The sequence below is a fragment of the Halichoerus grypus genome, chromosome 8 (assembly GCF_964656455.1).
Source record: "Halichoerus grypus chromosome 8, mHalGry1.hap1.1, whole genome shotgun sequence".
NCBI lineage: Eukaryota > Metazoa > Chordata > Mammalia > Carnivora > Phocidae > Halichoerus > Halichoerus grypus.
Genome location: NC_135719.1, coordinates 70,269,029 through 70,295,010, shown reverse-complemented (window position 1 = coordinate 70,295,010; position 25,982 = coordinate 70,269,029). Strand labels below are relative to the sequence as shown.

The following is a 25,982-nucleotide window of genomic DNA, read 5'->3' as shown; positions in this document are numbered from 1 at the left end:
CCCAGAAGAGGCATGGAAACTCTGAGCTCCTTCCCATAGACCTTGACCTATGCATCTCTTCCACTTGGCTGTTCCTGAGTTGCGTCCCTTACAATGAACAGAACTGAAGCTGGGAGGTGTAGAGGTTACCTTGTGACCATGAAGATAATACATGATCCCTGAAGTGGCAAAAACCACAAGACACCTGGTCCCTCCTGGCATCTTTGAGCCACTGCACTATTCCTTAGCAGCCTACCTCTGGACTTCTTTTTGCATGACAAAAATTAACCCCTGTCTTTGTGAATCTGTCTGTTGAAGCCAAAAGTAATTCTATCTAGTAGAGTGGTTATTTCTAATTTCAATATGCATATAGTAAGAAATTATAAGAAGCACCCAATGAAAAAGAATCTATACACCGAAAATTTCCACTATCATGTCAATAAAAGTATAAAAGTGGGGACAAGCCCACAGATGCAGCTATGTTTTCTGTTAGGGAAAACAGTATTCTAATCTTCCTCTTAACTCTTCCTTAGAATAGGAATGTCTCCCTCCCAGTTGCTAATGAAGCCCCCAGAGCCCTCACCCAAACTTAACTATTAATTTCTTAAAGGCAGAAGATAATGACAAATAAAATTAGACCTTTCTTCAGGACAACAATCTTGTTAGGGTCCACATGCTGGAGTACTCCCTCAAATATGCCACAAACCAACGTGAGTTTCACCCTTCTCCACAAAATCTGATTGAGGAAATGGTAGTCACTGCTGGGATCCATGCTATTTGATTCCAAAAGCAGTCTTCAAATAATCTTCTTTAAGTATCCAAACACTTGAAAATAAAAGAGATCTAGGATTTAAAAAATATTTTGGGGGAATGAGGTTATTTTCCCTTTCCCCATACCTGGAAGGGACAAGAAAAAGAAAAATATGAGAGTAATTCAGTTTTGCTCATCTTTTCAGAACAATAATGAGAAAAGGACTATTGCAAGCATCAACTCTAATTTATACATGGGAAACTGAAAGCCGTAAAACTTCAGGCACTGTAGGTTTGACTTCTTTGTCTATAAAATGGGGTAATACTACCTTTCATACCTTAGCTAAATGGAACAAGCAGAACATTTTAGAGGCCTTTAAATGGCACATTCATATATCTTTTTAACACCAACCAACAAAAAAAAAAAAAAAAAGAGAGAGAGAAAGAAAGAAACTCTAAAATAACAAGTGGAAAAAAAAAAAAACCTGATGCTGGCAAAATATTTGCCAATACTTGCTACCATAAGCTGCTCACCCAGAAATATCTACCATCTAAATTCTTCTGGCGTCTTCTACATTAGTAACATTTCCAGAATTTGACACTGTTACCAACCAAAGCATAAGTGACTTAGAACTATCACAATTTATGCATGACCAATCCGGCTGCCATGTCAGTGCCTTTGAAGGGGGACAACACTAGATCAGACAAGAGTCGGTCAATCATGAAAACAACTTAGTGAGACTAGAACCTTGGCCTCGTGCTAAGTCGTCAAAACCGTAGGTAAAGCTTAAAAGTAGTTTAGGCACAAAATGACAGTTGTTAGAATTTGATTCTTCCCTATCTCAAACCCGTTATGCATAAAGCAACACTCAGAAGGGTGGGAGGGGGTGAAAAGGCATTGAAGCCACAGGAAAAGAACTGGTTCACGGAGAGGGCTAAATTAGTTAACGGGTGGTGTTTTTAACATTTTCAAGAAAACAAAAATATCATAAAAATAAAATGCAAAATTCCTCATTTTTAAGACAAAATAAGAAACTCCAAATAAACGGTGGGCCATACGCTAGGAATTCAATCTCGTCCCCCGTCAGGTTATTTTTTCCCGAAGGAAGTTTGGGAAATCCTGTCCCAGTTTCAGCCAAATGGTGACTTCCTCGAGCTTCAGTACTGAACTAAAAAAGGAGGTACTGCTGTTAAGGAAGAACTCTCTGGTAGCTCCAAGCCAGCATTGGCGGTTATCAAAGGACAGAGACGAAAAAACAGGAGAAAAGTACACGGGACTGAAAACCCACACCGAGGAGCTGACGCCAGCCTGGCGCAACCAGAGGTCCCGGCTGTTTCCCGAGGAGCCAATCGGCGCGCGCCCCGGAGGCTGGCTCCCGAGCGCCCCCAGCGGCCAGGAGGACGGAGGACCTCCAGAAAAAAGGAGGAGGTGGAACTCCCGGCATGCAGTTCCCAAGAGACACACCCTAGAGTTGCCCCAAGAGACATTTGCTCTATTTTTATGGCTTCTCTCCGCAATCCCTGCCACCTGTGGGTGGGGTTTCCACTTTTAGAGTTCTGTGAGAAACGGGTTGGCTATGCTGCCTGCCTCAGGTTAGTTCGTTATAAAACTGTGGGTCGATGGCGTTTCCCTTTTAATTGCGGTCGCTAGAGCCAGAGTGGCATTGCCTTTTTAAGGCCGGTGGCATCACGCTTCCGGGGGCGTGGTCTGTCCTTAGGAATACCCGGCCCTGCGCTGGGCTGATTCATTCGGGGGCTGGAGCTGGAAGCGCCGACGTCGGCTCCTGCGCCGGGCAAAGCCTCGCTCCTCATTGGCTGGTTCTTGGGGACCGCCCTCCCCCTCTTGCCACCCCTGGGTTCCCTCCCGGGTCCGCAGTAGAAACACTGCCCTCTTGCATCTTGACCCCTGGGCCTTTTTCCCTTGCCTCCCGCCGCCGCCGTCGCTTCAGACGCCCCTGCTCCCGAAGGAGCTCCCGGTTCGGTGATGGGGTCTCGGGCTTCCACGTTACTGCGGGACGAAGAGCTCGAGGAGATCAAGAAGGAGACCGGCTGTGAGTTCGGGTAGGGGGTGGGAAAGCGGCCGGGTGCCTCTGGCTGGCCTCAGAACCGACGGCGGCTGTCGTTGAGGTCCGGAGTTGGGGTGCCCGGCGGTTGTCGGGTACTGGGCAGCCTCCAGCGCTGGAGCTTCGTGGCCGAGGGCTGGAGGACCTGTTCTTACGGCTACTTGGAGCGGGGCTCTGGCTCCTGTGGGGCTGTCCTTCCCCTCAGAGGCAGGAGTCGCGATCACCCTTAGAGCACAGGCACCGCTCTTTTCTCTTCCCCCTGCTCATGAAAGTCCCCGAACTCCTTTCTTTTATTTTCCTTCTCACTAACCTTGAATTCAGGAGCTCTGGATGGATCCTGTAGAAAACATAATCCGTTCCTGTGACGTTTCTGGGCAAGCACTTAAAATCACTGTCAACTGCGGGAAATCACAAATAAATTCTTTCCGCAACTGGAAAAATAAATCCAGAAAACAAGATCCTATAGTAAGGCTTTGGAAGACGTGACCTGGTAACAGGAGACCTTTAAAGAATGAGGGATCTGAGAATATGAGACTTCTTTCATTCTGAACCTGTGGAGAAAAAAAAGCACGGATACTATGACCACCAGTTTTTTACTTACACTGAGGATGCTTGCTGTCCTAATTTCAGATCTATTGATTTCTACTATGCTGGCGTACTTTATGCAGTCGCTATGGAAATTGGATGTGCTCCAAAATCTCAGTGCAAATTTGTACTAGGAACTGATTTTTTATAGTCCAGTCTCTTCCTCATTAACCTGAACATAGGGGCCACAGGGCTTTGGGAATTCAGAAGCTCTGTGTAACATCATCACACAATTTTGTATAGCCCTTGATAATGAATACACTATTTTCTCAGTAATCCATTATGACTCTTGTATTTTACATAAGTTATGTAACTGTCTGAGCTCTGTCTCTTCGTGATAACCTGTCTTTAATGTGATGAGGTGACCAGTAAGTAACTCAGTGGCCCACATGCAGGTAATGTTGAAGGGTGCTGGGGGAACTACAGAATTACACAGGCAGTGGTGGCCTGAGAGAAACTGAATGCTGTCCTGTGCTTTTGGACAAATTTAACTTTCTAGAATCTTCAATTTGGAAGGAATGTTAATCTAGCCCCACCCTTGTCAGATTGGTTTACTGCTTTTAGCATCCCCTAACAGATGGCCAGTAGCCTCTCCATAAATACCTTTAAGGATGATAAGCGCACCACCTACTGATTTTGGATGAAAGACAGAAAGTAGTTAGCTGGTTATAATGTATAATACTTGTTTGGCCACTTGACCTTATGGTCAATTGATGACTCATTCTGACTCTTTAAGAGTAGAAATATAGGCAGTTTGGAGTCAGCAAGCATTTTGTTAAATTTTGTGGTCATGACCTCTGGCCACACTTGTAAATATAAGAACTACTTTAGGTCTAAGGTGACACCAGAGTTAAAGCATTCATACTTAAAACAGAAAGTCACATAATGAAGTGCAAGCCATAGTGAGGATGGGAAAAAGCTATTTTTGCCTCAAGATGAAGGGAGCACCAATCCCATTTGGGCTTATTTACATTTGACAAAATGGAAAGACCCTGGACTCTATAGGACTGGAGTTATTTTACTGTGTGGCTTGTGAAGGAACAGACCTATATACTCCTGGAAGACCTGTTTTCCTAGTTGCCAAAAAGTGCATCAAGCCTGAAGAAGATTCTCAACCACAACCAGTGCAAATGGATGTTAAGCCAGAAAGCCAAATGAGCAAGTAGTTACTGAATTTTTGCATTGTCTGTATTTAGTACTATGCTAGGTACTCAAAGCAGATGGTGACAAAAGATGCCCGTAGGAATTAGGATTAGCATTATGACATAAGGTAGCTGAAATGGTGTGCCATGTACCTTCAGACTCTGGGAAGACTGAGTCTGTGGGCTGGTCTTGGAGAGGATAGGAATTGGGCTCTGATACAGGCATGGATGAATTAGATTCAGATAAGTTAACCTAGGGCATTTTGGGTGGCTTCCAGGAGCATTCTCCCCCAGCCTGCTACACAGTCATTCCTCTGCCCTGGGAGTTGAGCCATCCCTTTATCTGGTCAGTGTCCATCAGCAGAGTTGATTTTTTTTTTTTAAGATATTTATTTATTTATTTGACAGAGAGACAGCGAGAGAGGGAACACAAGCAGGGGGAGTGGGAGAGGGAGAAGCAGGCTTCCCGCTGAGCAGGGAGCCCTTTGTGGGGCTCGATCCCAGGACCCTGGGATCATGACCTGAGCCAAAGGCAGACGCTTAATGACTGAGCCACCCAGGCACCCCAGCAGAGTTGATTTTTAAAGCAGTAATTTTAACATGATGCAAAAGGTTTAGAAGACTAAAAACAGATACCTGAGGGGGAGGTGGAGAAGTGGAATTTGTCCAATTTTCATCTGCTTCTTGTTCCATTAAGAGTTTAGGGAACTATCAATCAGAAACACTTCAAGTTAAGAACAAGTAATATGACATCTCATTACTCCCTTTGCCAGTAAGAAAATGTGGCATAATTGAGGAAAACTGACTTCATAGTCAATATGAAAGCTTTGCATTGGAATTGATTATATTTAAACATATTTTCCGTAAGTCTAAATTGATTAGAATTCTTGCATGACTGGTTTAGCCAGTATTTGAAATGTAATCTCTCAAGTATTTGGCAGACTAATTCTAGGTAAGAATTACCTGTAAGCCTCAGTTTTGTCATCTGTAAATGGGAATAATAATAGTACCTACTTCATAGGATTCTTATGAGGATTAAATGAGATAAATTATTTAAACTACTTAGAATAGTGCCTGATAATATAAGTATCAGGTAAGTGTCAGCTATTATTTTGAACCATAGATAAGACTCATCTTACTGGGAAAATATTTGTATGTGCTAGTTATAAAACTATGTCTAGGGCTATATAAGTGGAGAGGTGACAGCATTTTATGCTTTTCCTATTTTCAGGGAGCATTGGACTAGAAATCCAGTCGTTTTCCCAACTCTATAGAAATAAAGCTTTTAAAGGAGTAGACATCTTAATGTTTTTAACAGTTTAAAAAACATTGTCTAAAAAAATTAAAACATTTTTCTTTTTTTTTGAGAGAGAGAGACTGGCAGCGTGGGGGAGGGGGAGGGGCAGACGGAAAGGGAGATAGAGAATCTTAAGAAGGCTCCATGCCCAGCTCGGAGCCCAATGCAGGGCTTGATCTCACAACCCTGAGATCACTTGATCTGAGCCAAAATCAAGAGTCTGATGCTTAACCACCTGAGCCATCCAGGCGCTCCTTAAAACATTTTGTGTTGCATAAAACATTTGCTATATTGTCTTTGTTCTGTTACTTTCTTTCACACATCAGCATTTTCATATATTAAAGCCCAGCTGAATAAGTTATCATTGGGGGAAAATCACAACGATCTTGGGAGTTTCTGTAATCTCCACTCTTAGTTCACTTAACTGTAGCAATAAACTGGCTGTGAATTACTTAAAACCATCTTTTAAAAACAGCCGCTTAATCTGTGAGAAACAATTCAAACCAATGGAGTAGTAATGAATGCCCATTAATTTAATTTAATTATTATTATTATTTTTTTACATTCATTTAATTTTAGTCTCTAGTTCTGGTGTGTGTCATGTGTTACAGGGATGGTGTTGAACAGGTTTAGAAAGTAAGTTTTACAGGCTGGTGAGGTTTTGTTTGTTTGAGAAGGTATAGTGATGATAGAACTAGTGTGGATTTTTCTAGTTTCGACAAAGAGCACAAGCCTGGCAAAGGCAATTGCTTGAGAATAATTTCCTGGACTAGAATGTACCCGGAAGTTCAGCTTCAGGCTCCTGCTATCTCAAAATGCAAGAACCCCTTCATGGCCCTCACCTGCCAAGCCGTGTTGCCTGAAGGTGCTATCTTCTGGCTCCTCTTGAAATGGAAATGTACTTACAACTAACACCTTTAGCTGGTTTGGGGTTAAGTGATTTGTAAAGCTATGTACTTTTTCCCCCAAATTACTATGAAAAATTTGAAATATATAGAAAAGTTAAAGTAGTGTCCATATACCTTCCACCACAATTCAACAGTTAACATTTTGCTTTATCTACATATAGATAAATATATATAGCTTTAGCTGTGTATTTGCTTTATCTATTTATATGTGTATATATATTTTTTGGTGAACCATTTAAATGGCAAATAACAGAACTCTTCACCTAAATATATCTGCATGTATCTCCTGAGAATAGGGATTTTTCTTCCTACATAACCTCAGTATTATATTACACCTAAGAAAATTGACAGTAATTTAAAAATATTATCTACCATTTAGTCCATATTCAAATTTCCCAAATTATAAGAAGGTGGTTTGTTCTTGTTGTTTTAATGTCTTTTAAGTCTCTTTTAATCTATAGCTTCCCTTAGAGAATAGGCCAGCTCTTGAAGCCCTATGCCAGGGGAAACAGGAAGTGTTGGAGTGTGGAATGGTTGGGATTCAAGACTTCAACTTCTCAATCTTTTATCTGGAGTTACCTTTGGTTGTAGTAGTATGCTTTACCTAGGTTATCAGTCTGTTCTTCTGTATTAAGATGTAGGATAAAGGCAAGGGAAAAATAACTTTTTTCTTACCCCTTTTCATTTTATTCTTCCCTCTGTCATTCCTGCCTAGTGCTTGGTACTTCTCTGAAATGCCTTTGTCCTCTGAGCATGAGGCAGTGATACAGAGAGTTTTGTGGTCAGATTGGCAGGGTCTTTCAAGTAATCTTTCAACAGTATAAAATAATTATTTGCCCATTAGTGGAGAGAAATATAGCTTCATTCAAGACATGACCATGTCCACAGCCTTTTCTGGGAGGTCAACTCCAGAGACTTCCTTTGGGTTACGGAGAATTGGTGCAGGCTTGGGGCACCTGTCCTGTTAGCCTAGTACCTTCTGGTGAGAAGAGTTTACTGGAAATTTTCTTGCCTTCATTTGTGGCAGTTCCAATATCTTTCTGCTCCTTGAAGTTGCTCTGAGCCCTACACCTTGGAGATTGCTTTATATTCTCTGTCATGGTGGATTTAGCACCTAGATTAAAGCTTGCTTTCCTCCTCCTCCTCTTTCTCCTTTTCTTTCTTCTTTCTTCTTTTTTTTATTTTTTATTTTTTTAAAAATGTTTTATTTATTTATTCATGAAAGTCAGAGAGAGAGAGAGAGAGAGGCAGAGGGAGAAGCAGGCTCCGCGCCAAGCAGGGAGCCCGATGCGGGAACTCGACCCCAGAATCCTGGGATCGTGACCCGAGCCGAAGGCAAACGCTTAACCATCTGAGCCCCCCAGGCGCCCCTCCTTTTCTTTCTTCTTAATAAACATTAGTTCTGGGGACGCCTTGGTGGCTCAGTCGGTTAAGAGTCTGCCTTCGGCTCGGGTCACGATCCCAGGATTCTGGGGTCGAGTTCCCGCATCGGGCTCCCTGCTTGGCGCGGAGCCTGCTTCTCCCTCTGCCTGCCGCTCCTCCTGCTTGTGGGCGCCTGCGTGCTCTCTCTCTCTGACAAATAAATAAATAAAATCTTTAAAAAAATAAACATTAATTCTGAAGTTTAGGACATAGATTGAGATTTGACCATATTGAGTTCTATTAAAAGTTGACATTTATTTGTACATTTGTCTACTGATTTCCATATAGCCTCCTTCCTCCTGGAAGATACCAGGTTTATGGTTCACGAAAATTTGTGAAGCATTCCATATGTTTTTTAAAAGATTTATTTATTTATTTATCTATTTATTTATTTGAGAGAGAGCACGTGTGTGGTGCAGAGGGAGAGAAACTTCAAGCAGATGCCCCACCCCCCAGCTTGCAGTCTGATGCTGGGCTCTATCCCACAACCTGGGAGGTTATTACCTGAGCTGAAACCAAGAGACCCTTAACGGATGGAGCCATCCAGGTGCCCCAGGCATTCCATATTTTTAAGGAAACCAGCCATAAGCTGATCTTTTTTCTGAAATATGGGATGTAATACCATACCAGTACTTAGGGAATTTTTAGAATCATACTTTAAGAGGTTCTTTGAGATGATCTAGATTAGAAAGAGGTCTGATGGCTCATTTGTTGGTTGAATGGGTTGGACTAGATGACAACATCCCTGCCAGTTTTAAAATTGTATCAATAGCTATACATACTTATATATACATATATGGAATTTCTAGAAGGATTCACAAAAAGCTTGTAACAGTGTTTGCTTTTGGCAAGGGAGACTAGGGAACTTGGTTGTTAGGGAGACTTTTTATTGTGTACACTTTTGTACTATCTGCATTTTTACAATGTGCATGGATTATTTTCTCAAAAAAAGGGGCGCCTGGCTGGCTCACTCCATAGAGCATGCAACTCTTGCAGGGTTGTGAATTTGAGTCCCATGTTGGGTGTAAAGATTCCTTAAAAATAAAATCTTAAAAAAAAAAAACACCTGGTATAAAAAGAAATACAATTCAATGTTTTCCTTGTTAAAAGGAGAGTAATCTGAATATATAATAGTCTAAGTACTAAAAACTGAACTAGTGGACTAAATATCCTGCAATTATTAAAAAGGACTCCAAAGCAACACAGAATAATTATGAGTGAATAAATGAGAAGCTGTTCCAGCTATGGAAAGTGTACAAGTGGCTGATATTAGATGGTATATAAAGAAATGAAAACAGTGGTGTTGAGACTGTGAACAAGTTTTGTTCTTTCAAAAAATCTTTTGGGAAAGTTAGTCATTCTTTAACTGACTTATTTTTGTTAAACTAAAGGGAACTTTAGTTCTAGAGCATCCTTTGAGGCCAGAGGCCAGAGCCAGGGTAAACAGGTCAGGTTCCTGAAGAAAACGGCTGTAGCTGCCAGAGTCAGGAGAAAGGGAGAGATTAATTATAAGTGCAGCAGTGAAGCTGCACCTTCCGGCTCACAGTGTGAGCATGATGACGCTAGTGGCTAACCTGGAGTGCTTCCCCGGTACGAGACGCTCTGTCAAGTGCTTTCTTCTCCTGGACTCCCGTAGTTCTCTCCGCAGCGCTTTGTGTTCATCCCTCACTAGGTAGGCGGTGCTGCCATGAATGGGATCAGCCTGTTACCTGACCCCCACCAGAGAGCACTGGCTGGCACTGAGTGGGTCCACAGCTGCCTCCTCAGCACCTGGCACCTGCCGGCTCTAGGCTGACTCTGGGCTGGCTCTGGGCTGGCTGGGATTGATTCTTCTTCTCTGCTCTTTTTGGAGAGCTAGTACCCAACAGCCCAGCTTGGGGTGAAATCTGATGCTGAAGAATTCACTGCTGCCCCTAGTGTGTCCTCTCATCCTAGCTCCAGGCCATTCACTTCCTGCTTCTCCTGCTGTGCCCCGGTTTACTTTGTCCCATTGTTTGTAAAACTGCAAGTAGATTTGGTTGAGCTGGGGGAGGAGGCTACTATCAGAAAGCCTTCAGCCACCCCTTTAAACCCCTGAAGGTACAGCCTAGGACAAAGTCCACACTTACCACACCCTTTTTGGCTCTTGTCTTTTACCCTTTGATAACTCCTTTTTCTCCCTTCCTACTTCCCATCAGCCGGGAAACTAAACTATTTCCCAGAAATTCCTTTATGCATTTTCAAATTCTTACCGTGTACCTGCGGTTATTACCTCATTTTAATTGCCAGCTTGTGCTTGAGTTAAAAAATTAGGAGGAAAATAGCTTCCTTGTAGATATCATCTCTTGACAACCTGATCTTTTTACAGATTGCCTAATTTGCTTTCTGGGAGCCCATTCCTTTACTGGGAGCTCAGTGGAGCTCATGCAATCACAGAAAAGAGGCTGACCTGACCCTGTGATCTTTTACCTAAATGTCAGTCCTGAGGGAAAAGAAAGCCACGAAAGCTTGGTGCAGGAGCAAGCCAGATTTTAAAAATAGAATCTGTCCCAGGGCACCTGGCTGGCTCAGTTGGTGGATCTTGCGACTCTTGATCTCAGGGTTGTGAGTTCAAGCCCCATGATGAGTATAGAGATTACTTAAAAATAAAATCTTTAAAAAGATAAGATAAAAATAGAATCTGCCCTAATCTGTACAAGTTAACCAGCCTGGCATTGCCAACCTGAAACATCAAACTAATTAATAGGTATGTGTTTTTAATCAAAGCATACATTTAATAACCTCTAAGTCAGGTGAAAAGGTGAGAAAAGTAAAAAAGGTTAGTTTTACAATTTCCTTTTAAACTAAATTTGGCTTTGTTTTGGTAAATCTTAACCACTTGACATTTAATACATAGTCCTAATGAAGCCTAGACTTCATTCCTGAGAGTCAATTTTGATTGCTTTCAGTTTATTTATTTTCTAATTCCTTTCTTTCTTTAGCTTTTAAAATTTCTGTTTTGACACTCTAGAAATGAGTTAGAGTTGAGACATCTCCCCATTTTACTCTCTTTGAAGTGTATGGTGGGCTGGGGACCAGAAAGGCAGTTGACTTCTGAAGGGCCGTTTGAGTGGAGGGTGACTTCGCCAGCTGGGACTAATTTTGTGTTCTTTAGTTTCCCACAGTCAGATCACCCGCCTCTACAGCCGGTTCACCAGCCTGGACAAAGGAGAGAACGGGACTCTCAGGTAGGCAGTTCCCATCTTTATTTTCGGGCAATATCTGAACAGGTGCCTTTATCCCCAGGGCAGAGGTGATAGGCACCTAGAGTGCAGAGAGCAGGGACCAGTTCTTCACTGTCTTTGAACATCATGGATTCACAAGGAAGTTAAATAAGCGGAAGAATGGCATTACATTTATCACTAGGTACTTTCTGCCTTTACTCTTAACTCCGCTAAGTTTGGGTGGCCATTGTTCTGGTCCTTTTGAAAATCTCAGCTCTCTCTACTTGAGTTTTCCCATGGCCCTTTCCCAAACACGTTAGCTTTCAGGAAGTCGACCCATGGCAATCCAGGGTGGTCTAGATTGTTTTGCCCTCTCCTCTCATTTTCCAGTCCAGCCCCATAACCCTAAGGTACACCACTTTGTATGTATTAATGTTAGATAAGATGTTCAATGTTTTAGTCTACTTCTCAATTGAGGACTCTTCTGCTCCTAGACAACAAAATATCTGGAGACGTTTTTGATTGTCATGACTGGGGCGTGCGTTGATGTCTGGTGTGTAGAGGCCAGGAATGCGGCTACATGTCCTATAATAGACAGGACAGCCCCCCCACAACAAAGAATTATTCTTCCCTAAATATCAAACATGCCAAAGTTGAGAAACTCTTGTCTAGAGTTAATTATATGACTTCAGAGTAATGTGATATTGTACCACTTCATATTTGTAATTGTCTTATCATAGTCCAATGAAATCTCTCCTTACCATTACCTCCCACCCTAACTCTCAGTAGCAAGCTCAGCTTTAACTAACTAATATAGAATGAAGCTGTTAGCTTTTCTAGTGGCTGGCAGGAAAGCAAGAAGTAGTTTGGGAATTATTTAGAAGACTTTTAGCACAGTTGTGGGATGTGGTATAAAGGGGGAAGGAATATAGTTGCTATGCCTTTGTACATAATCCTCAGACAGAATAGCTAGAGAATGCTGATAAATCCATAGGGCCATGTTTGTACAGGGCAAAATCTGCTGTCACTGGAAGCTGGGATGGACTCAAACCATGCTGTATAGTCATTAATGTCAACAACTATGGAATACCTACCATGTGCAAAGACCACACTGGGTGCTTTTTCTTCTTTTTTATATTGAGGCAAATATACATAATATAAAATTTACCATTTTAAAGTATACAATTCATTGGCATTAAGTGCATTCACAATGTTATATAACCATTACTACTATCTAGTTAGAGAACATTTTCATCACCCCGGATGGAAACCTTGTACCCAGTAAGCAGTCACTTCCTATTTCAGGGGCAGGGGCAACCACTAATCTACTTCTTTCTCTCTCTGGACATTTCATATAAATGCAATCATACAGTAGGTGGCCTTCTGTGACTGGCGTCTTTCATTTAACATGGTGTTTTCAAGGTTCTTCAACAATATAGCATGTATCAATACTTCATTCCTTTTTATGGCTGAATAATATTTCATTGTATGCATATACCATATTTTGTTTATCTGCTGATAACTTGATGGGCATTTGGGTTTTTTACACCTTTTGGCTATTATGAATAGTATTTCTATGAACATTTTTGTGTGGACATATGTTTTAATTCTCATTGGACTTACACTTAGGAGTAATATTGTGGGTCATATGGTAATTTTATGCTTAATTTATTGAAGAACACCAAATTGTTTTCCACAGAGGCTGCACTGTTTTACATTCCCATCTTCAGTGTATTGAGGGTTCAAACTTCTCTACATCCTCACCAACACTTACTGTCTTTTGATGCTAGCTATCCTGGTAGGTGTGAATGGTGTATCATTGTGGTTTTGCTTTGCAGTTCCCTGCTGGCTGTTGATAGTGAGCATCTTTTCATGGTTGACCATTTGTATATCTTTAGAGAAATTCCTATTCGAATCCTTTGCCTATTTTTTAACTGGTTTGTCTTTTTGTTGTTGAATTGTAAGAGTTCTTCCTATATTCTAGAAACTAGATCCTTATGAAATACATGATTTGCAAATATTTTCTCCTATTCTGTGGATTGTTTTTGTACTCTCTTTGTAGTATTCTTTGAAGCACAAAAGTTTTAAATTTTGATGAAGTCTAATTTATCTAATTTATTTTTTGGTCCATGTGCTTTTGGTATCATAGCTAAGAAACCATTGCCAAATCCAAGGTCATGAAGATTTACTCCTATATTTTCTTCCACGAGTTGTATAGTTTTAGCTCTTCTATTTAGGTCTTTGATTCATTTTGAGTTATTTTGTATGTGTATATATGTAATATGTATATATGTATATCTATATCGTGTGAGGTTAAAGTCAAACTTTATTTTTTTTGCATGTGGATATCTACCTGTCCCTGTACCATTTGTTGAAGAGACAATGTAGATTTGCACTTGAAAAATTAAAACAGGGGTGCCCGGGTGGCTTATTTGGTTGAGCGTCCGACTCTTAATTTCGGCTCAGGTCATCATCTCTGGGTCATGGGATCAAGCCCTGCGTCTGGCTCTGGGCTCAGTGTGGAATCTGCTTGTCCCTCCCCCTCTGCTTCTCCCTCTACTTGCGCTCTCTCTCTCTCAAATAAATAAATAAAATCTTTAAAAAAAGAAAAGAAAAAATAGACTAGAAATCTTTTGTTTGTTTGTTTTGTTTTTAAGTAATCTCTGTACCCAATGTGGGGCTTGAACTCACAACCTCGAGGTCGAGAGTCGCTTACTCTATGGACTGATTGAGCCAGGTGCCCCAGAAATCTTTTTTTTTTTTTCTTTCAGCCCTAATACTTGAATAATTTACTTGAGTTTGGGGTTACATCTTCCTCATAAATTCAGATTTAACCATTGAGTAAAGATACAGAATTCACATTCATTTTGAGTCCTTTTCTTTGTGGAAATTGAGTGGTATGTAAGTGTGTGTGTGTGTGTGTGTGTGTGTGTGTGTGTGTGTGTGTGTTTAATCACTTTCATTATGTGCTGAAAAACAATGGAAAGACTCTTATAAAAGGAGCTGTCTCTTAGAAAGGATGAAAACTTTGCAGGTGTCAGCTAGTATTTACCTGTTCATTAAAATCTAGCTAAGGGGGCGCCTGGGTGGCTCAGTCGTTAAGCGTCTGCCTTCGGCTCAGTTCATGATCCCAGGGTCCTGGGATCGAGCCCCACATCGGGCTCCCTGCTCAGCGGGAAGCCTGCTTCTCCCTCTCTCACTCCCCCCTGCTTGTGTTGCCTCTCTCGCTGTGTCTCTCTCTGTCAAATAAATAAAATAAAATCTTTAAATAAATAAATAAATAAATAAAATCTAGCTAAGATTTGCTCAATTCCTAAAATACTGTTTCATACTCTGGAATGCCAGTGAGCTAATTCACTCATTTGATAGGTATTTATTGACTGTCTGATGTGTGAGGCACTGTTCTCAGTGCTTATTTCTACATATTCTTGGAGAAGAGGTGGTAGAAACTGATAAGATATTTTTTTATTTCATAGCTACCTGGATCTAACTGATTTTTTTGTACTCAGCTTTACAAAGCACTAGGTCCTAAATTTGTGCTTTGATCTCCATGTGGTGTGGATTCAAATATGGGAGAAGCCCCAGGCCACCTTGAGTACAAGAAGAAATTACATAGTAAACAACGAGCATATTAGATGTAAATCATTTTGTTGGACCACCCACTATCAGGGATTTCACTCTGGCTGTGCTTCCTGGCGACAGCCATGTCTGCCTCTGGCCATCTGTTAGATTGTCTTACCCTCTTCCTCAGCCGCATCTTCTCTTCTACTCCCTCCAGCTTTAGAGAATACGTGATGGACTCTTAAAATCTTCTATACTACAGTATGATAATGGCTCTTTCTAGCCTTTACTGCCAAACCCAGCTCAAGTCCTGTCTTGATCTTTCTAGAACCCATCAGGGTGCTTAGCCAAACGCAAGTGACCAATCTTTTGTTACCTGTAACAGGCCCCACTTTCTTAAGAAGGCTTTTAGCAGAAATAATTTCCTTTTTACATTTTCTTCACTTTCCTCTTCCATGATGCTCCATGCCTGGGCCTGAAGCCAGATCTACAGAGCAAGAGGCATGTACCATCCATAGCATTTGTATTGCTTTGTAGTGTCAGTCCCAGTGGGAACATAATGCAGAAACTATGGAAGGCTTAGGTTAGAAATGGAGCTTCTCCAAGGTGCTTTCAGAGATTTGCCCCAAACTATGTTTAATAGGACACTAGTTTTTTGGTCTACCAATAGGTGTTGTATACAAAGAAGAAAAAAAATTATCGACTAAACTTTATGCAGAACTTCGTGAGCATGGTTTAACAGGATTCTTTTTTATGGGATTTCCTGGCATCTTTAATATGCTCAAGTGAATTGGGCCTCTTCAAGAAGGGAATATTGTAAACAGTATTTGTCAAATGATTTGCAGTTTTCCTATAGACTTCCTTTTTACATGGATCATCTTTCAGATTTGTATTTCATAGAATATAAAAATATATTGTAACCTCACAAATCTTATTTTCTTCAGATGCTATTATTTTGGGTAAAATGTTTCTACCACTGCTGTTGAAATTGATCTTCCTGAAATGGGCATCTGTCTTTTTTTTTTTTTTTTTTAAGACTTTATTTATTTATTTGAGAGAAAGAGAGCACACAGAGGGAGAAGAAGAAGCAGACTCCCCACTGAGCAGGGTGCTCCATGCGGTACTCGATCCCAGGACCCTGAGATCGTGACCCCAGCCGAAGGCAGACACTTAACCAACTGAGCCACCCAGGCACCCTGAGCATCTGTCTTGTAAAGGGTCTTGCAGTGGTCCTTTGCAGGTCAGGTCAAGATGAGAATCTCATCAGCATCTGAATACAAAGATGATTTCTTTTGTTTAAATATCTTCTGTACTGGGGCACCTGAGTGTCTCAGTCAGTTAAGTGTCTGCCTTGGCTTAGGTCGTGATGCCAGGTTGCTTGGGATCAAGCCTCACATAGGGAAAGGGAGTCTGCTTCTCCCTCCGCCCCTTCTCCCTCTGCCCCTCTAGTGTTTGCTAGCGCGTTCTCTCTCTCTCTCAAATATAAACCTTTAAAGAAAAACAAATATCTTCTGTACTGATCTAATGTATGATGTTAGAAGTCAGCATAATGATTACCCTTTGTGGAGGGGAGCAGGTAGAGAAAAAAGTATCCCCACGTTGGGTGTAGAGATTACTAAAAAATATAAATAAACTAAAATATTAATTAAATGCTGGGGTGCCCGGGTGGCTCAGTCTTTAAGCATCTGCCTTCGGCTCAGGTCATGATCCCAGGGTCCTGGGATCGAGCCCCACATCGGGCTCCCTGCTCCGCGGGAAGCCTGCTTCTCCCTCTCCCACTCCCCCTGCTTGTGTTCCCTCTCTGGCTGTGTCTCTCTGTCAAATAAATAAATAAAATCTTTAAAAAATAAATAAAATATTAATTAAATGCTTCAAATAATGGAAATAATTTCCATGTTAAATCTAAATAATAAGTTATTTATTTCTATTATATCACTTAAATAGGGAACACTTTTCTTAGAGAGAGAGAGAGAAAGCACAAGCAAGGGGAGCGGCAGGCAGAGGGAGAAGCAGGCTCCCCGTTGAGCAAGGAGCCGGATATGGGACTTGATCCCAGGACTCTGGGATCATGACCTGAGCTGAAGGCAGACGCTTAACTGACTAAGCCACCCAGGCGGCCCTGGAACACTTTTCTTAATTGAATATGTTCCCACAAGTATGTCCTTTTAACAGATTTTAATGTCCTCATTATGCATAAGTCATCTCACCATCGACCCTGGGGCCTGAAATATGAACAGTTAACTGAGGCTGATTTTCCAGGTACGAGAAGGAACCTGCATAGTGAAGATCAGTGTAGACGGCTGACACTTCTGGTTACTATAGGTCTCTCAAACATCCCTGTGCTTGTGAAGGTCTGGAAAACCACTCTTCACTGGGAATTTCTTGGCCACAAAGAATGCTGTTATATATGATTCTATTCTTAGACTTGCCTACTTCTAGGTGTAATATCTTTTCTTAAAATATCTTTGAGGGGAAAAAAATATCTTTGAGAAGATTTTCCTAGGTATACTATAAGGTAAAATATAATATTGGCATGCTTTTTTATGAGTACACACAAATTTTGAACAAATCTTACTTGTGTGTAGACTGCTTAGAGTCTATATTTTTTCTCTATTAGGTTCGTGTTAGTGGACAAGTTAGTTAAGAAGCTATGTTTTAGAAAAATTGCCCAGATGATCTCCATTCTACTATAGAACAACTAATAATAACAAACTGTATTGTTTAGCAGTTTACAAACTATTGTTTTGTACTCTTTCATTTTAATTTTGATACCATCAACAGTATTCCTCTTGGTCTTATAGAACTGCATTGTATATACAATCTAAATTCCAAGAGTAGAGTTAAGAAAAAAAGTGTCAAAGGACAAGTTTAGGTCTTACTGACATTGGAATTCCAAGACTAGATCCCTTTTGAGACTGAAGTTCAGGCTAGGTTGTGTACTCACCACTTGATATTAGACCTGGTATTTAAACTGTGCCTTTTCTCAGCTAAAATTACTCCAGCTTGTTAGACATTAAGCTGAGGTATGTGGCTATGCAATTCAAATGAGCCTTAATCTTCATTTAAAAGGGAGTAGTTACTGTTTCTTAACCTCTGTCAAAGAAGAGGAACCACTTTGGGTGATAATGCGGACTTTGTATTACAGAACGAATTATGTAATAAGAGCTTAGTACATGTTTGTGGAATCAAATAATCAGGACCTCCGTAATTTCCTTTATCTTTTATCATCTTAAGCAATGGCTTCTTCTGGTTCATTCACTGATGTAAAAATTACTACCCGAAGTGATCAAGGAAGATTAGAATTCAGAGTTATTGTTCCAGAGCTTTACATTTAGTCCCCAGGTCAGTTTTTTTTAAGATTTTATTTATTTGACAGAGAGAGACAGCAAGAGAGGAAACACAAGAGAGGAGCGGGAGAGGGAGAAGCAGGCTTCCCGCAGAGCAGGGAGCCCGATGCGGGACTCGATCCCAGGACCCTGGGATCATGACCTGAGCTGAAGGCAGATGCTTAACGACTGAGCCACCCAGGCGCCCACCCAGGTCAGTTTTGACCTGTGTCACCACCAGATGTGTTGAAGATGAGCTTCTTGAATTAATTCAGCACCATCTAAATGTTAAACCGTTCTAAGAGAAACAGAGTATTGAAGGCTTCTGGATAAAATAGGGATATTGGGATGCCTGGGTGGTGCAGTCGGATAAGCATCTGCCCTTGGCTCAGGTCATGATCCCAGTGTCCTGGGATTGAGTCCCGCATCGGGCTCCTGGTGTAGCGGGGAGCCTGCTTCTCTCTCTGCCTGCCGCTCCCCCCTGCTTGTGCTCTCTCTCTGACGAATAAGTAAATAAATCTAAAAAAAAAAAGATTAAAAAAATAAATTAATTAAAATAAGGATATTTCATTAGCACTTGGTAAAAGGGGGTAGAGGAATAAGTTTTATCTCTTCTGTTAGTAAACGTCTTGAAGGCAAGAATCAGGTTCATTTGAGTTTTATTTTTCTTCTTTTTTTACTTCTTACCTGGAAATAATTTCAAACTTACAGAAAAGTTCCAAGAATAATACAAAGAACTTCCACATACCTGATACCCAGATTTATCAATTGTTAGTATTTTGCCACATACCTTAGTGTGACATTCTTGTGTCAAAGTCAAGAAATTTCGTTTTGATATAGTACTATTATATAATTCCATATTCTGTATGGCCTGTGTTCCATTTTTACCTATTGGCTCAGTAATGTCCTTTGTAGCAATGTCATTCCTAGCCTAGATCATTATTGAGTTCAGTTGTATGTCTTTTAGTCTCCTATGATCTGGAACAATCCTCTGCCTTCCTCTGTCCTTCATGACATTCATATTTTTGAGGAGTACAGCACAGATATGTTATAGACAGCTTTATATTCTTGGCACAGAATATAAACTAAGAAGTTTTTAGAAAACACTTTTTGAATATTTTTTGGGAGAGCACCTTTCTTTCAGAATGTTTAATATGGGAAAGAAGTGTGTGTGTGTGTGTGTGTGTGTGTGTGTGTGTGTGTGTGTGTTTATTTATTTATTGGGGCACCTGGGTGGCTCAGTTGGCTGAGCGTCTGCCTTCAGCTCAGGGTGTGATCCCAGGGTCCTGGGATTGAGCCCATAGTTGAGCTCCCTGCTTAGTGGGGAGTCTCCTTCTTCCTCGGCCCCTCCCCCTGCTCGTGTTCTTGCTCTCTTTCTAAAATAAATGAATAATTTTTAAAAAAGATTTTATCTATTTATTTATTTGAGAGAGTGAAAGAGAGAGAGCAAGGGAGGTTGGCGAGGGAGAGGGATCGAACCTGGAGGAGACTCCCTGCTGAGTACAGAGCCTGGTGCAGCTGGATCCCTCAACCCTGGGATCACAGCCTGACCTGAAGTTCGAGGCTTAACCAACTCGGCCACCCAGGCACCCCAAGAAGTGTGTGGATTTTTTTTTTTATGATTTTATTTATTTATTCATGAAAGACAGAGAGAGAGAGGCAGAGGCAGAGGGAGAAGCAGGCTCCCTGTGGAGCAGGGAGCCCAATGTGGGACTCAATCCCAGGACCCTGGGATCATGACCCGAGCCGAAGGCAGATGCTTAACCGACTGAGCCACCCAGGCGCCCTGTGTTTTTTAATCATTCTATTCTATTCTATTTCATTCCATTTTATTTTATTTATTAAGATTTTCTTTTTAAGTAATCTCTACACCCAACATGGGCCTCAAACTCAAGACTCACGCTCTCCACCGACTGGGCCAGCCAGGCGCCCCAGAAATGTGGGGTTTTTTTGGTTTTTTTTTTAGAAAAAAGAACATGTGCTGTGACTTAAATTTAAATTTAGATTTAAATCCGAGTTGTGCCACTTACTAGCTCATAGCCCTGGGCAAGTTACTTTATCTCACTGACTCTCAGTTTCCTCAACTTGAAAAGGGTACAGATAAAATGTTGGCCTGAAGAAATGAGATAATGTGTATACCCAGAGCGGCACATGATGTGTGTACGATGAATGGTGGCTAATAATATTCATTTCAGCATAGCTTCCAAGTTGTGAGAGGATGACTGCTCTTGCCACGTTCAAGGCTTAAATACTTCTGTGGTCTGAGTCTATGGAAGGCAAATGGAGAAAAGGCCAGAATCAGAGCAAGGAAGGATGGAAATCAATTAGTTGTCACACTTTTATTCTTTCCTTGGACATTGCCTTAAGAATTGCTTGCATTTCATAGGTGTTGTAGATCTTACCAAGGGTACAGGATTTTTGCTACTATATACAAGCTCTGTGGTGTTGATAGTTTGCATTGCTGTTCACTCTCCAAACTTAATAACTAAGTACAAAATGGTAATGTTCAAAGAATGATTTACAGGGACAGCTCAGTATTTGCTTGTTAGTTGTTTTATTGACGTAACTTGTGTGCTGAATTCACTGGAATGTGGCATAGTCAAATCTGGCTTCTTCCACTCCTGAGTTGGTGCAAGAAACACTTGGCAGCTGCTAAAGTGCTATTCTTTGCAGTTATTTGGTATAATTTGCCACAGAAGTAAATTCCACGAGGTAATATTCTGGCTAGGTTGTACTCTTGCATGACTGAATGAGTTTCTGCTAAGGGCCAGTAGTCTCTAACCCAAGGTGATTCTCTTGGCAGCCGGGAAGATTTCCAGCGAATTCCAGAACTTGCCATCAACCCATTGGGGGACCGGATTATCAATGCCTTCTTTCCAGAGGGGTGAGTCCCTGCAGTTGTTGGCTTCCTTTCTGAGGCAAATCTGGAATGTTATTGGTTGGGTCATTTTAAACCATGATCCTCCTGATTATATTGGGCATCCTTAACTTGGTCGTATCTAGAATATCTCTTCAAATAGGTATATGAGCCTATTTTCAAAATTCTGTCTTTAATCTCTGTTTAGCTTTAATGTAAAACTAAAATTTTTTAAAACTTTTATTTGGAAATAATTTCAAGTTTATAGAAAAGTTGCTAAAATTGAAAATAATACAAAGAACTCCTGTATTTCTTTCACCCGGACGCATCTGTTGTTACATCGTTAACCTTTTGCCTCATTGGCATGTGCTCTCTGTCTCCTTGTGTTCCAGCCAATGAAATTTAATCAAATCATATACAGGATTATAAATTTTCTAGTACCCACATAAAAAAAGTAAAAAACAAGTTAACCCTGTCAATATATATATTTTATTTATCCAATGTATTTAAAATATTATCATTTAATATATAATCAATATATTTAAATTACTAATATATTACATTCTTTTTAATATTAAGTCTTTGAAATTTTTGTGTAATTTACACCTACAACACCTATCAGCTGCTGTAATACTAATGTAAAATATTACGTATTTTATTCTTTTTTCCAGCTTTATTGAGAAATAATTGTCATATTGTGTAAGTTTAAGGTATACAGCACAGTGGTTTTATATATGTACATATTGTGATTATCACAGTAAGGTTAATGCATTTATCACCTTACATAGTTACTGTTTTTGTATGATGAGAACTTTTATAATCCATTCTCTTAGCAACTTTGAAATATACAACACAGTATTGTTGCCTATAGTCTGTCATGCTGTACATGACATCCCCAGAACTTAACTCATCTTATAACTGGAAGTTTGTACCCTTTGACCACCTTCACCTGTTTCTCCCATTGTCTATTTTATTCTAATATATCAATCATATTCCTGTTTTAATCTCCTTTATAGCACTTTCCCCCTGTCCAGTACAGGATCCAGGCTGGGTCAGTTGTCATGTTTCTTTGGCCTCCTTTAATGTGGAACATTTCCACAGCCTTTATTTTTCTTTTACAACATTGGCTAAGGATACAGTCCCCTCCACCACACACACAGTTTGTCAATAGACTTGGGTTTGTCTAATGTAGAACTAGGCTTTTGATATGCTTCACTACCTAATACACTGACTTCAGAGTACTGAGTAAATATTTATCAATTTGATTAGGTACCTTTTTCTGAATAAAGCTTTATTATGTTATATTATTTTAAGTAATCTCTTCAACAGTTTCTTCCTGGTTCCTTGTGACTTATCTGTATGACCCAAAGGACTTTAAAAAGTTCAGTGGTTGCCAATTTCTTAATAATGAGACTAAATGTCAGTGAAGATATTATCAGATAAAATGGAGAGGAAATTTTAGAACTCTAAACTGAGAGCAAAAGAATTTGCAAGTTGAGAATTTGGGCATTCAGTAAAGCTGAGTGACAGGGGGAAGACTAGCAGCTAGTTTGTGTGAAGATAGGCATTGAATCAAACAGACCTGCTCTCTTCAGATTCGTGTTGACCATGAGGAATCTCCTGCCCCCCATCTTCATTTTCTCCTTTTTCTCTCCGTGAACTGCCCTGTTTGTTTCAGGTGTGGTTTTTGTGCTGAAATCTTGGCGTTTTTTTCCTACTTCCTCCTTAGCCCATGCAGAGCATTGACCCTGTTCGGAGATAACTTACACATCTATGCTTTGTATCCAAACCTTTGCAATGAAAAGTAAACCCAGTAGAGTCATTTTGCCAACATTTTTTTCAGAATTCCGTAGCAACCATTGGTTATTAGAAAAAGCAGTTTGTGGGAAGCGGTTTTGACTGCAGTGTCGCCCGCTGTCCTATGCAATGTTCTGCTGAGGACCCTAGGCAGGTGTACAGGAGGAAGCTGAGGCCTGCACTGGGCTACACTACTAAGCTCTCAGCAAGCTGCACTTCTGCTTCTTACTCTAATAAGATACAGATATTCAGTTTCTGGGTTTTTTGTTTCTTCTCTATCTAGTCTTATGCAAGTGGAATTTTTTTTTAATGAGATTTGAAAGTGGAGCATTGATATTTAGTTTCCTTTTACTCAGACCAATGGCAATAATATTTGTACTCATTAATCTGTTGTTCTGGCATATGACTCAAATCTTATTCCACATTACTTGATTCCTCAGATCTACTGCTCCATTAGCAACCTAGCTAACTTGAAAAACTAACAGTCATTCTTTTGAGTACAGTGGGCTCATGAGCTAGCTTTTGAAATCCACGCTTAGGAAGTCTGATGTGTGTGTCTGCCTGGCATTAAGAGACCTGACATAGCACAACGATTCAGTGGTGCAATAAAAGACTGGAATTTACTTTTAGGTAGTCACAGGAACCACGCAACTTGTTCTTTCCATGATTGCCATCGATAAATAACTATGTCACATTGGTTATTCTTCTTTGAAGTATGTTGTTCATTCAAGTTTTAGAATTATTTCTCACAGGGTTACTGATTTGCCTGTGGCACAATAGAAAGATTTTTTCTAGTCTTAAGTACCAGAAAAGCTTTATACAAGAGTCTTCCCAACATTATGATCATGAGAAATCTATCCAATTGTGAGGGGATAATAAAATCATAATAAGTAACACAATTATTTTGCAGACGTTTAAAATGTTTCAAAGTGTTTATATTGATTGAAGACATGCTTAAAAGTTTAAAAAAGCAGGATAGGAAATTGTATATGCAGTATGTTCACAATTATCCAAAAAGCATAGAAAAATGAATAAAAGAAAAGATATTAACAATAATAGTAATTGCTAGAGCTAGGAGTGGTATTTTCTTTCTACTTTCCCCCCCAAATTTCCAAAAATGTATTTATTGCTTTTATAGCAAAATATTTATTTTAAAAGCTGCATTTCCATAGTATAATTCAACCTTAAAATATCACTAGGTGTATGTGAGTGCAGGCGAAACATGCGAGGTGGCTGGGAAGTCATTGGGTTGACAGCTAATTTTTACTGCTTGCTATAGAGTTTGAAGCAGTGAGTTCAAGTGCTGGCTTGCCTGATAGTGTAGCCCTAGTGCTACTTGAAATCCCTTTTGGGAAAAGAGCTACAAGGAACTTGAGTAGGTAACTCTGCTGAGTTCTGTTACCTCTCTACGTCTGATTAATCATTTATAATGTGGGAAAAATAATACCTACCTCACAAGGTGGGGGTGATGCTTAATGAAGGTATTTTATGAGTCCTAAAGAATCGTGCATATGGGGAAAGACCTCATTAAATGGACTTTCAGGCCACTCTAGCTAAAACTATTGCCAATATATTGGATTCATAAGAAAGAATCACCCTGATTGAGATGGTGTTCTGTTTATTCTGTTTCCCAATCAGAGAGGACCAGGTAAACTTCCGTGGATTCATGAGAACTTTGGCTCATTTTCGACCTATTGAGGATAACGAAAAGAGCAAAGATGTGAATGGACCAGAACCACTCAATAGCCGAAGCAACAAACTGCACTGTAAGGAGATCAAGTTTTCTGGCTTAAAATATTTGCTTTTATTTGCATTTACAAATCATTTATTTACTCATTCATTCATTGAGCAAGTATTTACAAGAGCATAGTGATTAATTACACAGACTGGGTTCGGATCCCAGCTCTGCTGCTTTTTAGCCATGTGACTTTGGGCAAATTATTTAAAATCTTTGGGCCTTGGTTTCCTCTTGTGTAAAATGGGATGTTAAGGGGTTTCGCATAAGGATGTTGTGATGATTAAATGAGTTAAAGTATGTGAAGTACCCGGCAATAAGAACTTAGCTGCTAATATTATCCTTAAAATTCATAGAATGCTTACCGCGCACCAGGCAGTGCGGTGAATGCTAGAGCAACAACAGTGAATAAGACCTAGCCCCACGTGCAAGGAAGAATGGCAGTCTCAGCTGATCTTAGAATTTGATGGATACTGGATGTGACTCAAGTAGGCTTAGACAGCTGGCTTAGTGCAAGATTTAACTTTTGTCCCCATGCCTCTTGCCTCCTTTCCTTGGCTGTTTGTTAGATTTCCCTCTGCCCTTGTTGATTCATGTATGGGATTGCCCAATCCCTTACAACGCTTCTCCAGAAATTGAAATTGAATTTCTCTTTTCATTCCAACACAAGTTGAAATGGAAATGGAAATTGTATTGCATTGATTGAGCCCAGGCTTCTGTTGCAAGAGTGCACAGTGGTATACAGAGAGGTCTTCGAAGCCACAGAATAAATGGGGCCCATCAAGTTTTTATTGGATGATTTAAAGAAAAATAAAAGGCCTTTAAATAGTGAAACAAATATAGATAACTCATAGAAAATAATGCCAGATTTACACACATTTGAAAGATGCAAGCCACCTGGCTGGCTCAGTCAGTAGAGCATGTGACTCTTGGTCTCAGAATTGTGAGTTCCAGCCCCATGTTAGGCAGAGAGATTACTTTAAAAACAAAAAAAAAAAGAAGAAGAAAGTGGCTCAGTCGTTAAGTGTCTGCCTTCGGCTCAGGTCATGATCCCAGGGTCCTGGAATCGAGCCCCACATCGGGCTCCCTGCTCAGCAGGAAGCCTGCTTCTCCTTCTCCCACTCCCCCTGCTTGTGTTCCCTCTCTCGCTGTCTCTCTCTGTCTGTCAAATAAATGAAATCTTTAAAAAAATAAAAAATAATAGAAGAAGAAGAAAGATGGGTATGTGAGACTTAAACTTTTAACTTGTAGCCTTTGGGCCACATCGTCAGATCTCCCTAGCTATGGGACTATGATTTTACTCTCTTGATATTTCGGGTAAAGAGTTTCAGAAGCACTGAAATAAGTTTTGTTATATAGGACGGGGAAGATTTTTGAA

The 25,982-nt window shown here is 40.4% G+C and overlaps 2 protein-coding genes across 4 annotated transcripts in view; one reads left to right on the top strand and one right to left on the bottom strand.

Annotated features, from left to right (window-relative positions):
* The window catches only part of EXD1 (exonuclease 3'-5' domain containing 1), a 29,655-nt gene extending 27,611 nt beyond the window's left edge, over positions 1-2,044 (bottom strand). Inside the window, exons 1-2 of one of the 3 annotated variants that reach the window (XM_078079516.1) lie at positions 2,019-2,044; positions 619-804 (exon numbers count right to left, since the gene is read on the bottom strand). In XM_078079516.1, the coding sequence (XP_077935642.1) occupies positions 619-751 (133 nt within the window). In that variant the 5' untranslated portion in view covers positions 752-804; positions 2,019-2,044. Of the gene's footprint in view, positions 1-618; positions 805-1,788 lie in introns of those variants that run through there. The other 2 variants (XM_036084218.2, XM_078079517.1) reach the window with 2 other exon arrangements.
* A 427-nt stretch (positions 2,045-2,471) lies between these two features.
* The window catches only part of CHP1 (calcineurin like EF-hand protein 1), a 42,597-nt gene continuing 19,086 nt past the window's right edge, over positions 2,472-25,982 (top strand). The window contains exons 1-4 of the mRNA XM_036084236.2: positions 2,472-2,780; positions 11,280-11,352; positions 21,019-21,099; positions 24,508-24,635. Coding sequence (XP_035940129.1) covers positions 2,714-2,780; positions 11,280-11,352; positions 21,019-21,099; positions 24,508-24,635 — 349 coding nt within the window. The 5' untranslated portion in view covers positions 2,472-2,713. The remainder of the gene's footprint in view (positions 2,781-11,279; positions 11,353-21,018; positions 21,100-24,507; positions 24,636-25,982) is intronic.